This window comes from Zootoca vivipara, chromosome 8 (genome assembly GCF_965207765.1).
Source record: "Zootoca vivipara chromosome 8, rZooViv2.hap1.1, whole genome shotgun sequence".
In the NCBI taxonomy this organism is placed as follows: domain Eukaryota; kingdom Metazoa; phylum Chordata; class Lepidosauria; order Squamata; family Lacertidae; genus Zootoca; species Zootoca vivipara.
In genome coordinates, this window is record NC_142591.1 from 31769939 (window position 1) to 31786004 (window position 16066).

The 16066-nt window shown below is 41.8% G+C and overlaps 1 protein-coding gene across 2 annotated transcripts in view; it reads right to left on the reverse strand.

The window, feature by feature from the left end:
- Positions 1-182: 182 nt before the first annotated feature.
- NFATC1 (nuclear factor of activated T cells 1) overlaps positions 183-16066 on the reverse strand; it is a 137617-nt gene continuing 121733 nt past the window's right edge. The window contains exon 10 of one of the 2 annotated variants that reach the window (XM_035126467.3): positions 183-684. In XM_035126467.3, coding sequence (XP_034982358.2) covers positions 635-684 — 50 coding nt within the window. In that variant the 3' untranslated portion in view covers positions 183-634. The remainder of the gene's footprint in view (positions 685-16066) is intronic. The other variant, XM_035126469.3, reaches the window with a different exon arrangement.

The following is a 16066-nucleotide window of genomic DNA, read 5'->3' on the forward strand; positions in this document are numbered from 1 at the left end:
AGATGTAAAATACAGTTCAAAAGTGAAGAAATCCAGTAATTCAGACACGTATTTTACTTTCCATGGCTTGTAGCTAACTAAATCATACTCAGGGTAGACCCACTAGAATCTTGCCTATCATCTGAATGGATCTACTCTGAGTATGAATTAGCTGATACAACCCAACAGGGGTTTTTATACCCATACCAACAGACAGTTCCAACACACCCCAAGTTCCAGTATATGTTTGATGGTTACTGTGCCTAGAAATACTTTGGATGGCAGCATATCCAAAACAGCCAATGCAATGTCCTGATGTCAGAATCTAACAAAATAAGGCACTTCCAGGAGAGCCCAAAGGAAAAGAAAGCCAGTTTTCAGCCAGTCACCAGTTGTGCCACATTTCCTATTTCAACTTGCGAAACGCACCATTTCAGAGTTTGTGTCCTCCATTTCCCTTGAGATGATTTTCTTGACAGAAGGTGCTTCCTTGGTTGAAGCCAGCCAATTAGTCTTATGTATAGATATACAGAGAAGAGGTGATTGTTCCAAACATTCCAGAAAGGGAAAGAGCAGAGCGGTACCGGGGAGGATCTTCCCTTGATCTGAAGCCGATGTCTCAGCAGAGCTTAAAGCAGGGTATCTAGACGGCCAGCTATGAATGGACATTGGTGCTGGAGAGGTCGTTCCTTATTATTTCATTTACTGCAAGGAAGAAGGAAACAGAAGGAGAGAAGGATTATTGCTCTATACACACTTCTGCCGAAAGTGACACTTAAAGGCACTTGAATTAGTGTTGCCTGTTTCTCTTGGGTCACGGATGCTAAGCATAAAATGCCAGTAAGTAGCCAATCAAACCAGGACGGGACCACAAGAGCAAAAGGATCGCATAATCCTAAAGGAAACTCATGCAAGGCTCCCAGGCTCCCATTAGAAAGGAGTGCCTGGGGCCTTGTCGCATTGCATCACTCATATTCCAACCCTGCAATTTAGTTACATATATATATTTTAAAAAAAACCCAGTTGGGTTGGCTTTGAAGGGGAAAGGGACAAAGAAGAGGAAGTCTATAGAAGAACTGATCCATGGCATATAAGCTGACCTGAGCTTGCAAGCATAACACGCAAAACAGCAGGGGGCTGACTTGAATGCTAGAAAATGGCTATGACTCAGTTGGATTCTGTGTGCTGAAGTTTCCACAGTGGGAAAGAGAGTTGATGAAAGAAATAAGGGACCTAAATTGGTGTTTTTGCTCTCTCACAGCCGATAGCGGTGAAACAGATAAATCGACATGTTTTCCTCAACAGTGGAAAGCACACAAATGTGGTTTTTTTTGTTTTTTGTTTTTTTAAAAAACGCACAGCCCCTTATTCGCCATCAGAAAACTTCTGAGGACAAGGCAGCAAGCCATAGCAGGCATTTAATGAAAGAAGTTGACAGGGTCTATAAACTAAGCATTAACCTGCGGGATCAACAGAGTAGTGCAATGTTTTCGTTACTCGTGATTATCGTTCTTTCATTCCCTTCACCCCCTGCTCGACTTTTGAGCTGTACAGTTTCTCACACTCCGGCTATGTCCATTTATCGCTTGTGATTTTTGGCAGATGGGCAGGAAATGACTGAACCTGGCAGAGCATATCAACAGTGAGCTGCACAACATCCCTTCTATTTCCACCCCTCCTCCCTGTGGTCCCTGCCACTGCTTGATTTACATTAAGATAGACAAAATGTCATCAGGAAGGCTGTCACCACTTTGGAGCTTTCCTAACACCACAGGGAAGGGGAAACACATGCCCACGTCATGGAATTTGCCTGGAAAAGCCCACATTTCCCTTTGCTTGTGGGCTGTTGATCCTTTCTGCTTGGATAATTCCATTTGTTTGTGCAAGAAAAGACCATGCTGATCAAAAACAAAACTTCCTGTAGCTGTGAGCAGATGATTTTTTTTTAAAAAAAATGTTTTTAAAAGATGAGTTTGGGTTTTTGTAAAGTATTTCATCGCTATGGCACATTTTTAGAGAGAGAAAGCAACTTAAATTGGGTTCCAGGTTGGCATAAGAGAAACTGGACTATATAGCTTTGTACATCTAAATGCCAGTTTTCCTTAGGAAAATCTGTGTAAGGTATTGGGGCCCTTGAGCACCAGAGGTCAGCTACCTTAAAGGCAGCTCACGGCCTGAAAGGCTTACTGAACTGATCTTTCCTGTGCAGCAGCACCACAAACGTAATGGCCAGAGGAGGTATTGCAGCTTGCCAACCAGGCTGGGTCAGGTGACCTGATCAACCAATGGGGGCCTGATTGGTCTGTATGACTTCTGCTCTAGCTTTGCTTTCTTGGTGTGATCAGCTTGCTGCTTGCCTTGTCTGCTTGTCTGATCAGCTTGCAACACTACCTGCCTTGCCTAATCCAATTACTTATTCATATCAAGAAGGATGCTTTGGTGAACAACCATGGAAAGTAAGGGATGTCGTACGTCGTACTGCAGTAATGGAAAGTGCCCTGTGAGAAGTTCCTGACATAAAATCTTCTGAAAAGATGCTACAATCGGGGGGGGGGGGGCGGGGGACACACAGCCGGCCAATCATCAGCAAATATTTGAGCCTCTGCACCTTGGGCATTCTGACAGAACATTTGATTTTGGACTTGCTTTGAAATTCTATTGACACAGCACTTTTAAGCACCATTATGAGTCACTGCTCCTCAAGTAACCTCAGAAGTCCCAGGCCATGTGGAAGGGTATGCAGCTTAAATATACCACACACACTGATGTTTTGAGGACCATAGCTTTGTGGAAGAACATTGACTTTGCATGCAGAAGGTCTCAGGTTCAATCCCCAGCGTCTCCAGTGAGAGTTGGGCATAACTGTTGCCTGAAACCCTGGAGAGCTGCTGCCAATCCATGTAGACAACACTGAGCAATATGGACCAAGTTAGCTTTGTATAAGGCAGCTTGCTGTTTCCAGAAACTGGAGCAATGGCAGACTTCTTCCATATGGAGCAGGAATTGCCATGCCCATGAGAAGAAGCCCTTAATTGTATGTACAGTGGTACCTCTACTTACGAATTTAATGTGTTCCGAACACACATTTGTAAGTTGAAAAAATTTGTAAGTCGATGCAACCCTATCTAAAAATTCGTAAGTAGAAAAAATCCTATCTAAACTGCATCCAAGATGGCGGACGGAGCTCCATTTGTAAGTAGAAAAAATCATAAGTAGAGTTATTTGTAAGTAGAGGTACCACTGTATGTACTTGAGGATTCCTTCTCAGAGGCCTGACTTTTGGATCTCAAGGGGCCCTACTGATTGGCTGTCATTGAGAATATGTCATGAATATACTACTGTTACTTTAAATACCCACCAACATCTGTCTGAAAACAAAAAGAAGAAGAGTGGATATGCTTCTGGGTTAGATTCCCTTTATTAGTGCACTTGAAGTTGAAAACAAACCCCGTTAAGCCAGATGGGGAGAAGGGGAGGGAATCCAGTTTGTTTATTTCATTAGGGTCTACAGCTAAATGTTGTATTTGATGTTTGTCGTGGCATACTAATACTTCTTTTAAACAAGCAAAACCTGTGATCTTGCAATGGGGCAATGGGCACATCAACAGAGCTGGAGAAAAGCTACCGTATTTCAAATACCCCTGAGCATGAAAAGTTACTCTTTCGTCCAGACAGAAAGCACAATCAGTAAGCAGACAGTTTTGGGTCTATTCCCCAGCAACTGCCTGAAAATGTAGTCAATTTAAAAAACAAAAAACAAAAATTGTTGCCCAATTGATGTTTCAGCTGTTTTACAGCAAACACATTTTAGATAGCTTAATGTGTAATCCTTTCTTTTATGGACTATTGTATTTCGGGAATGAAAATGTGGTTCAGTCACTAATTGATGTCATTCACACACATATATCTAGAAGCAAACAGGATAACTAATGGTTTGTTTTATTTATTTTCATTTTTCAAGAAAGCTAGAACATTGCGTCCCAATGTCAACAGATGCAGGGATCCGTTCATAATTTTTAAAAAATTAACAAACACCTCTTCCCACTTGCACAGAACCCTTACAGAAGCCTTACATTAGTGGCTTTTATATAAACCAATCTGGTAATTACATCTCTTTAAGACTGGGCTTCTCATGTTAACACTCGTTTTGCACGTGAGGTAACTTAGGGACACAGGCAGATAGCTGGCACGCTAAAAATCATACAAGTCAGTTTGTGGTCAAACTGAAATTCAAGACATAAACTTCAGTCTAAGATTATACTGTTCTTGGAGATGAGCAGAATCCTTCCTATACTAACCATTCGCACAGCATTTTAAAAATATGTGAGGTTTTTTTGTGAGCTTGCCAATTACACCTACAGTTTCCCAACATGCTCTCCGCTTAAAAAAAATTGTCAGAGTGAAAGTTTCCATGTCATCCTCACTTTCCCACTAGCACCATGCACCCTCTCTCTTAAAAAAAAGAATTCAAAATAGATTTAAGAAAGGCAGGTTTGTCATGTGACCACGCTACCTGTCAAGGGACCTGAAAAATAAAATTTTCTGTTGTTAAACCCATCGGATGTTGCAGCAACAGGATGTGACAAGACTGTGGTTTAATAAGGAGGTTTATCTTCTTCTGAATTTAATTTTAAAATGACCTTGCCATGGAAATGTTTGCTTCAGAGTAAATAAAATAGCTTAACTGATAACAATAGTTTTCTTTCTTTCTTTTAGAGGCAACTATATTTCACCACATTAACATACAAAGTTCAAATACTTTGCCTACCAGGCAAACTCTTCTGAAGTTCCTCTACCCTCCCCCCAATATTAAATTGGATGCTCTTAGAATCACAAAGTAACCTTTGCTATAAAATAATGATCTATAGATGTAATCCTGGTCCTATCAAAACTACTATGAAAACATCTATTAATTTTATATTAAGCCAAAGCACAGACTATTTTAGCCAGAGATCAAAGCTTTCTTAAGGCTTATGACAATGAAAACAAACAGGAGATAATTGGCAAAAGAGAAAATAATGAAAATAATGAAAATAATAATAATAATAATAAGAATAAGAATAAGAATAAGAATAAGAATAAGAATAAGAATTCTGCCCTTCCTCCCAAAGGAGCCGTGGGTGGCAAACACAAAGAGTTAAAACAATAAAATTAAAGCGTCTTTTGTTTTCAGTACAAATCAAAACTCTTTTGACTATAGGCAGATTTAACTCAGATCTTCTCTAAAGTAAAGGTGTGAGTAACAAAGGCTTATTTTGACCCCCACAACATCTCTAGAGTATAATTCCAATTTTATTGATGAAAACCCTGAACCAACCCGGATCCTGTGACCACCCTCTGAGGCCCGTCTTTGTTTGCCTCTTCCATGAAAGGTCAGCAGTACGAGAACGAACCTTTTCTGTGGTAGTTCCCAGCTTGTGGAATTCTCTCCCTGGGGAGGTTCGCCTGGAACTTTCAATACATATCTTTAGGCACCAGGCAAAAACATTCCTCTTTTCCCAGGCCTTTGGCTAATTACACAATCTATGGCATTTATTACACAATTACACAATCTATGGCCAGGTGGCGCTGTGGGTTAAACCACCGAGTCTAGGGCTTGCTGATCAGAAGGTCGGCGGTTTGAATCCCTGCAATGGGGTGAGCTCCCATTGCTAGGTCGCAGCTCCTGCCAACCTAGCAGTTCAAAAGCACATCAAGGTGCAAATAGATAAATAGGGACCGCTCCGGCGGGAAGGTAAATGGCGTTTCCGTGCGCTGCTCTGGTTCGCCAGAAGCAGCTTTGTCATGCTGGCCACGTGACCCGGAAGCTGTCTGCGGACAAACGCCGGCTCCCTCGGCCTATAGAGCGAGATGAGCGCTACAATTCCAGAGTCGGACACGACTGGACCTGATGGTCAGGGGCCCCTTTACCTTTTTATGGCATTTAAAACTGCGTGGGGAAGTGTTTTTGTTTTGTTTTGTTACTGTGTTGTGCATTTTTGTGTTGTTATGTTTTAAACTGCCCTGAGATCCTTGGATGAAGGGTGGTATGGAAATTTAATAAATAATGATGGTGATGACTTCTAAGCTCGCTCTCAGAAGAACTTTCATCTGTCCGCACATTGTTCCACAGGCTGTGAGAAAGCTAACAAGTTAAAAGGGGTGCTGCCTTTTGCAGACTCTTCTCTCTCACGCAGGACATGGTCCCTTGGGAGGAGTTCAGAGTCGCATATCCCTTACTCACTGGCTGCAACACTGAGGTGATTTGCATGTTTAAAATAAATTGAACACCTCAGGCGTAGGCAGGGCTTGCATCATGCACCGCCTCAACCACAAGTCCTTTTCAACAGAGGCAGCTCACACCTTCGGCAGCAAGTCTTCAAGTTACAGGATACCCATTGATGTGAATGCAAGCGTGAATCAGCCCAGAGGAGCAGGATGACTTCTCACACATCATTAATGATGTGCTCCCACATTGAGCTGTAGCACAGGAAATAATACCAGCTTATAATAAGGGAACCTACTTAAAATAAGTTGGGTTGCATTTTGTTGCATTGACTCTCTTATCTGTCTTGTTTTGCAACATTGTGCCTCTGTTAGAATGCAAAGTCCCTCATATTTGAATGTTACAGCTTGTGTCATTTATTTGTCAGTTTTTCCTTGATAAGACTAGGCATAGTTCCTCAGGAAAAGAAAGGGAAAGAGAAAACCATAGACAGACATTGTAAATGACCCAAGCGACTTGTATTAAATAAAAATATATAGTCCACTGGGAAGAATTCTTTCGCGTTATTGGCATAAATGTTCACCTGCTCCATTGCTGTCATTTTTATTATTTGTTTGAGAGTTGGCCATGTACTCAATATTGTAAAAAGCAGCGGGCATTTTATTCTCTGGGAAGGAATTTACAATTTATTCCGAATTCAATGGAAACCAAGGGCATTCAGCTCTGAGAAGGATCAAACAGTGTCCTACATGTATAGTCAGATGTTGTATTGACATAATTCCATGCATTAAGGACCATTGTTAAGAGATGAAGCCAAATAGTTAGTTTTTCATGAAATACATTCAAGGATGACAAGTTTATCTTCCATCCTAGGATTCACAAAAATTAAGCATTTTACTGTAAGTTAGCTCCACCTGAAGTGGAAACCAAGTTTTCAAAAGTCAGGGACAAGTAAAAGCCAACGCTGTGTTTTATGTGTTTCTGGAGCACTGGGTCCCACAAAATTATGAGAAAAATGCATAAATGGTAGCAACTAAGCATGTTCCATTTCTGTACTGCCGTCTCTACATTAACTCCTGCCTGCCTTGCAGGGCCCTTGTGCTGATACAAGTCCTCGGTGCCCTGGTGGCTACAACAAAATCCCTACATGAATCGCAGCATGGATTTATATAGCCAGGATTTCCGCTCACTACTGATTAAAACACAGCAATCTTCTTTCATGTAAGAAAAGTGTAAATAGGAATATTACATAACCACAAAGGAAGAAGGGTGTTGTTAGAAACTCTGTCATGGATGGAAAGGCAATTCAGAAACTAGCAATATTTCCCTGAGGTAACAAACAAGAGATTCAGCCACAGAATAATAGAAATACAAAACAATTAGCCAACAACAACAAAAGGTTTATAGAGCAGTGGAAAATGTAACCATACATTCCATGAAGGAACCAGATCTTGTGTTACCTCAGGTATTCTGGATGTGTCTAAATCATAAATTATTTTTATCTCTTTCATCACAATAATCCACCGCCACAGGGCATACTATTTATGGAGCAAGAGAATAGGCCGGTTTAAACATGGAGTGACAACAAGTAGCAGGTTTTAACAAAACATGATCCTCCCATATGTGAATAGGGTTTTGGCATGACAGCCATTGGAGGGGAATAATTTTCCTACCTGAAATAGCCTTTCCTTTTCCTTTTGTTTCCTAGCTTGAAAAATCCAAATTGTAAATGCAAAACAGGCTTGGTTGGTAAATGTACTTTGCTGATGATGTTCCAGATGAAGCACAAAGCCTTTCTTTTCCCCCAGTCAGCTTTGAGGGTGCAAATTATTATAGTCACCTGCTGCATTGCCAGTCATAAAACCATAGACTCAGAGTTGGACGGGACCAGGAGGATCATCTCGTCCAACTCCCTGCAGGAATCTTTTCACCTAACATGTGGCTCAAACCCACAACCCTGAGATTTAGAGTCTCATGCTTTATCAACTTAGCTATGGTTTTTATATATATCCTGGCTATTACCAGCCTTGGCCTGCATGCTTGGGTGGAGCTGTGGAGCCATCTCCCTGACACCGTCATTGCTGCAGCGGAGCAGTGAGGTCAGGTTGGCATGAGCCCATGGAAGGAGTTAATCTAGTGCTCCTGCAGGCATGCCCCATGCAGACCTGACCTTGCAGCTACCATGCCCTGTCCAGACTAGGTAGGTTGCAGCAATGTTGGTGTCAAGAGGGTGGCTCTGCCCTACCACACAATCATACCTTGGTTGTCAAATGCGTTGGTCCGCATACATTTTGGCTCCCGGACGCCGAAAACCCGGAAGTAAGAGTTCCAGTACTTTTCCGAGCACAATTCAAAGTGTTGGTGCTGACCTTTAAAGCCCTAAATGGCCTCGGTCCAGTATACGTGAAGGAGAGTCTCCACCCCCATCATTCTGCCCAGACACTGAGATCCAGTGCCGAGGGCCTTCTGCGAGAAGCCAACTTACAGGGAACCAGGCAGAGGGCCTTCTCGGTAGTGGCCCCTGCCCTGTGGAACTCCGCCCCCCCACATGTCAAAGAGAAAAACAACTACCAACTTTTAGAAGACATCTGAAGGCAGCCCTGTTTAGGGAAACTTTTAATGTTTGACGGACTATTGTTTTTTAATATTTTGTTGGAAGACGCCCAGAGTGGCTGGGGAAGCACAGCCAGATGGGCGGGGTATAAATAATAAATTATTATTATTATTATTATTAATGATGATGATGATGATTATTATTATTATTACAGTTTTCAAATGTTCTTTGGAAGCAGAACGTCCGATGTGGCTTCCAATTGAGTGGAGGAAGCTCCTGCAACCAATCGGAAGCTGCATCTTGATTTTCAAATGGTTCCAGGAGTTGAGCAGACTCCTGCAACGTATTAAGTTTGACAACCAAGGCACCACTATATTACTATAACTATGTGTTCCAAGCTTCTAAAATTTTGTTGTCTTGTTTTATTTTGTGGGAAGCCATTTTGAACAGTGTAGATGAGGTACAGTATACATATTTTGAACGAACAAATGAATGAATACTGTACACCAATAACTAAGGTTGCAAAAATTATACCATGGATATGCTTTGGAAGGTAAACCAGGGAAAATTTCAACAGCGCTTGACATCTGTGTAGAAGGCACTTGACTAGAACTCTTGCCTGCGTTCCCATTCCATATCAGTGTCATTCCTGGATTCAGCCACTCACCCCAGGCAAATCTTATTAAGTTCAATATTTTCTGCCAAGCACAAATGAAAAGCTACGATAATTTGGATTTGTTTTGCTGCAAATGGGGTCAGATTGGTTGCTGCTAGATGTCAGTTTCTCCTGACCACTATGTCATCTATAAATTGTTATGTTGATCTGGCCTATAAATATTTGACAAAATAATGATAACACACAAACACCCACACACACAAGCTAAAAGTGATGCTGAAGATCTCACAGTCCTTTCTTAGTGGGAGTTTAAAGGTACAGAAATAGCTGCCCAGTATAATGCAAGTTGCAACTGTCCACACACCCCTCAATTCACACATACATATACGTATACACTCAAAAGAAGGAGGACTAGGGGAGGGGAAGCCACATTTTAACCAAAATTATGTATTTACATTCCTAATAGCACAAGTGAAGCAAAAGCTAGGCATGCATTCAAGTTTTACACAGAATTTCCATACCACAAAAAAAAAAAAAACAACCCACTGTAACCATATGTCAAATAAAACAGCAAATGCTCAAAACCTGAAGAGAGGTGAGGTGGACTCCATGAATTATTTATTCTATTTTCTAGTACTATCTTAAAAATAGTAATAGTAATGGTAATGGTAATAATAATAATAATAATAATAATAATAATAATAATAATAATAATAATATTTCATTAGGATTTTGTCGACATTTGATACCCTAAGTCATTGATGGCCAACGGACAGTTTGCAGACCCAACATGCCCTAGTAGTTCCATAGTAGTAGAAAAGGAAAAAAAAGAATGTTCTGATTAGCTTTCAGTACATGTGCTTCATAACTCTAAAGCCCTTCCTGCATGGGTGAGGAACTTTCATCCCTCCAGAAAAGGCTGGCCATATCATGAGGCACATGGAGCCATGTGACTCAGGCAGCAAATGGCGGGAAGACCTTGCCCTTGCCCATCTACAGCCCACAACCAGCCAGCCACTGGGGTCCTTCCTCAGAATGAGACACTGTAGGTGTGGTGGATTAGAGTGTGGTTGTGCCATCATTTTGCAGTGCTTTAAGATGCCACATTAAAATACAGCTTAAAATCCTCTTAAAACATAAACTGCGTTTCAAAGCTATATTTTCAAGCACCGCAAAGCAGTGCGCAAGTGCTCCCTGTGAAAATAGGCCACACTGGTATAGACATGGCCTAAGTCATCTCTGTTTTCTTGGTTCCTTTTTTTAAAATATTATCTTTAGTCCTGTTTTTCATAATAGAAGCAAATAACAATAAACCCAATAAAAACACCTCAAACAGTTTTCTTGGTCCTAATTGAATGATGATGAAGGCTACCCCACCATGCCTACTGGTCCTGATATAGGACTGTCATGAGAGCACAACTTAAAACAGGGTTTTTTTTTTTTTTAGGATTGCATTATTTTAAATAATTGACATTTTATGGTAAAAAACAAAACCAGATGGAATTAAGTGTGGCTCAAATTATGGTCAAGGACACGTCATCTCACTGCAAACATCTGGCAACAATTATAGTTCACACCAAATCTTGTCACATGACACTTAAAGACATATCACTTGTCAGCAGACATTTTGTACCCACCCCCCAAACATACAGTATCTAATGATTTTACTAGGAAGGAATGACATTTTCTCCAGGCCTATGACTGCAGCATGCAGTCTAATCTTATGGAAGTTGAATGGCAACTTCCACCATTAAGGCTGCAATCCTAAACACACTTCCTATGATACAATCAATCATAACATCCTTCTGGATCGTCTAGAGGAGCTGGGGGCTGGGGGCACTGTTATACAGTGGTTCCACTCCTTCCTCCTGGGCCGTGTCCAGAAAGTGGTGGTGGGGGACGAGTGTTCAGACCCCTGGGCCCTCACTTGTGAGGTGCCTCAGGTTCCGTCCTCTTCCCCATGCTTTTTAACATCTACATGAAGCCTCTGGGAGAGATCATCAGGGGGTTTGGGCTGGGTGTCCATCAATATGCGGATGATACCCAGCTCTACCTCTCTTTCAAATCGGAACCAGTGAAGGCAGTAAAGATCCTGTGTGAGTGGTTGGAGGTGGTTGGAGGATGGATGGCAGCTAATGGATTGAGGTTGAATCCTGACAAGACAGAAGTACTGTTCTTGGGGGACAGGGAGCAGACTGGTGTGGAGGACTCCCTGGTCCTGAATGGGGTAACTGTGCCCCTGAAGGACCAGGTGTGCAGCCTGGGAGTCATTTTGGACTCACAGCTGTCCATGGAGGCACAGGTCAATTGTGTATTCTGGGCAGCTATCTACCAACTCCATCTTACCAGATGAGACCCTACCTGCCCGCAGACTGTCTTGCCAGAGTGGTGCATGCTCTAGTTATCTCCCGCTTGGACTACTGCAATGCACTCTATGTGGGGCTACCTTTGAAGGTGACCCGGAAACTACAACTAATCCAGAATGTGGCAGCTAGATTGGTGACTGGGAGCGGCCACCGAGACCATATAACACAGGTCCTGAAAGACCTACATTGGCTCCCAGTACGTTTCCTAGCATGATTCAAAGTGTTGGTGCTGACCTTTAAAGCCCTAAACGGCCTTGGCCCAGTATACCTGAAGGAGCGTCTCCACCCTCACTATTCTGCCCAGACACTGAGGTACAGCACTGAGGGCCTTCTGGCGGTTCCCTCACTGTGAGAAGCAAAGCTACAGGGAACCAGGAAGAGGGCCTTCTCGGTACTGGCACCCGCCCTGTGGAACGCCCTCCCATCAGATGTCAAAGAGATAAACAACTACCTGACATATAGAAGACATCTGAAGGCAGTCCTGTTTAGGGAGGTTTTTAAGGTGTGATTTTTAATTTTTGTTGGAAGCTCTCTTTATTATTATTTTTACTATGAAGCGAACCCCACTGAACACACTAGGACTTACTTCTGAGTAAGCATAAATAGGAATGCACTATTAAGTGTGCAGCGCAAGAATTCCTAAATGTTGTATAAATGTTTTCCTGATCCATGCTTTCTTCAGATAAGTTACCATCCTACTTGTGTTTGGAAATGGCATTCCACTTTCCTCCTCTGAAAATCTGCTTTGGGAGGGGGCAGTTTTCAGGAGAGAAATAATGGGTGGATGGATGCGCAAGCTTTATTCCACCTGCCAGTTTCTCCTTGCAACTTGGCTTCACGCACTTCAAGAGAGTTCTAGACATGCATTTGCTATCCCAGGAGAAGTGGCATCCACAGAATATGTTGCTTTTGCCTCAAACCTTCTCTATCCTACTCCCCAAATCCCTAATTTCTCCACATATGCACTCTTGCTTGTAAAGAAGTTTCCACTGAAACCACTTGAGAGTTTCATCCACGAGAACAGGAAGCTTACAGTGGTACCTCGGATTAAGAACTTAATTCGTTCCAGAGGTACGTTCTTAAACTGAAACTGTTCTTAACCTGAGGTACCACTTTAGCTAATGGGGCCTCCCGCTGCCGCCGCGCCACAATTTCTGTTCTCATCCTGAAGCAAAGTTCTTAACCCGAGGTACTATTTCTGAGTGAGCGGAGTCTGTAACCTGAAGCGTCTGTAACCTGAAGCGTCTGTAACCTGAAGTGCCTGTAACCCGAGGTATCACTGTATTCCACTGCATCAACGACTTACATCAAGGGACTTACACCTTGGTCAGACCATATCTGGCACCACAATTTAAGGCGGTTACTGACAAGATGGAGCATGGAGGGCAACCAATATGATTAAGGGTCTGGAAACCAAGCCTTATGAGCAGTGTTCGAAACTCCCATTGCTCTAGGCACATTTTGTGACAGGGAATTTCATTAGTGCGAGCAGTAATGTGCCTAAGATTTCAGATTAAAATTGCAGAGTGGAAGGAAAAGAAGAGCTTTTTTTGCCTCCCCACTTCCAGCTACTCTCCGAAGACTAGAGAAGAGACCCTCTTAAGAATATTAGAGGGGTGGGCAGGGGAAGGACTAGACCATGTGAAAAACGAACATAATATTTTAGCTGCAGTTCATTCATTTTCAGCTCTGCATTCTTGTTATTAAAAAGTGTGCCTCAACATTCTGCCCATAACCTAGGTTTGAGGTGTTATTTAGCTCCTGGCTTTCATATCTCAGTTTCTAACACTGCTTAGGAGGAACAGCTGAGAGAACTGGGTATGATTATCTGGTAAAGAGGAGACTGAGAGGAGATATCACAGCCATCTTCAAATATTGAATGGGCTGTCACATGGAGAGTGGAACAAGCTTGTCTTATCATGCTCCAGAGTCTACGACACAAACAAATGACTTCAAGAAATGATATTCTAACATCAGGAATAACTGTCCAACAGTAAGAGCTGTTCAACAGTGAAGCAGACTCAAATGAGAGGTGGTGGCCTCTCCTTCCTTGGAGGTCTTTAATTAGAGATTGGGTAGCCGTCTGTCATGTACGATCTAGTTGAGATTCCTAGATGACCCTCAGGAGTCCTTCAAACTCTACAATTCTATGATTTTATTAAAAAATAAGTGCAAGGTGGCATAGGAGTATAGGATGCTTCAATGTGAAAATGGCATAAGTAATTCTCTCTTCTTGCTTGCTTCTGGATAATCAATATGCCAGCAGGCACTCTCATCCTGATATGAACTGTTGTGATAGCAGAATTTAAATCACAAACATTTCTTAGAATTGCACAATGTTTAAATAATTCAAACATGTTGTGGTTGAAATAAAAGCAGATGGCTTTATATGGGTATAAACTCCCCTAAACGCCTCATAATGAATAGTTCACAAAATATCAGCCTTTAAAATGCATTAAACTTTGATTTATTTTTTGTTAATGGCTGTTACTATGATCTTCTTATGGCCTCTACACTTACTCAAACAACCCTTTTAACCTGGTACTTAAGGCTATAGATTTCAGATTATTCCAGTCCTTACAGTTACTGCTGCTCATACTTGTAATTACATAAAATCAATTAGAGAGCATACATGTCTGGTCCATTGATTTGATTTGATAGTAATTAATGCTGCAGCAATGTGTAATTATAAGAAACCTAATGACCTCTCTCTACCGAATGAAACTATCATTACATCTAATATTCTTTGATGAATTGCTCATTATGTACAATGTTGAGAAATATTCTGTAATGACTAGTACTTTTTAAAATCAGTACCAAAATTTAGTCTCATTTGTGTTCACAACCAGCTGGTGCTTAGAATTATCCTGCCTCATTGATGACCCAGGTACTGTTAAATACAAATATCCCAATTAAACATTTGCTTGTAATCTGGAGAGACAGACCCATGCATTTTTTTAAATAACAAAAGCAGAAACAGTGATGTGGGTGTGTATTCTGATATCTCACACAGCTAGCCATGATAACTACTATCTCCCACCAAGAAATAAACTAACCAGTTAGCTGAATGATCTGAATTGGTCTGGGACTCACAACTTTCCGCCCCACAGAAAGCCACATACAGTGCACTGTAAATAATGATGGTGACAGAAGTTCATTGCTACTTGGCTGAGGAAAGATTAATGTGTGGTGGGAAAAGGAGAAATGTGTGCATGAAGTGTACAGAAAAGCTGAGCTCTGCTGTACAACCCCTCGCTATAGGTCAAGGGAAGGCACCCCCACCCTCTGAATTTTGTGAACACATACCTGTTTTCTTGGGAGAAACCATCTTCTGCTCAAACTGTGGAGAGTTTATAGATTAGCTTCCCAGCCTGAGAGCCACATGTGAATACCCAAGTCCAGGCTCTCAAAGTGATCTGGTGAAGAAGATTATGCAGGATGCCTTGAAAGTGAGAGCTGTAGAGCATCCATTTTTCACTAGAACTACTTAAAGAGTTTGCATGTACTACTTGCTTCTCCTCTCAGAAGAGATGCTACTCCCAGGACTAGCAGTTAGGTGAATCTAGGGCAGGGACAGTCAATGTGGAACCCGCCAGATGTTCTGAGACTACGGCTTCCTTCAGGCCCAGACTTCATGGCCAATGGTCTGGGGTGATGGGAGTTGTAGTCCAACAACATCTACAGGGCATCACGTTAACTACCACTGATCTAGGGGTAGTGGTTAATATGATCCAACCAATAGGCCCCAATCAGATTATTCCTTTCTCCTCTTCCTTGGCAGGTGAGCGAACCCAATTGTCAGAATATTCACTGTGGGAAACAAGGAAGAATATTCTTTCTTTTTTTACAGCCCACTGGAATGACTCAGAACATTCTGCATTGTACTTTCAAAGCAATCAATAGCAATCTGCCTGTACGATCATTTTCTGTTTTCTCTTAAATTTCCTGAGAAAACACCTCACCATATCGGTATTTGGAAAGTTACGATGTGTCATCCTGGCTTGGGTTGTGATTCCGCAGTACATAAGAAAAAAGATTCCCTGAAATTTAGCTGTGCTCTTTCTTCAATTGCTAGGCAGTTTAAATAATAAAAGAACTGTAATAATCTTGAGCATTCAGCAACACATTTTGCACACAAAACCTGTAGCAGACAAAACAGGCTGCCTGTATTAAAGCCGCAATGTTGATTTCCTTTGGTATCTGAAAGCAAAACCACTTGCAACCTGCATATTCAGGAGTCAAGGGGTTGCCTCCAACTAAGTTTTACTCAGAACAGAGACAGTGAAATTAATGGGCCTAGATTGAAAACAATCTTCATTGTTTTCAATGGGTCTTCTCTGCAGAGT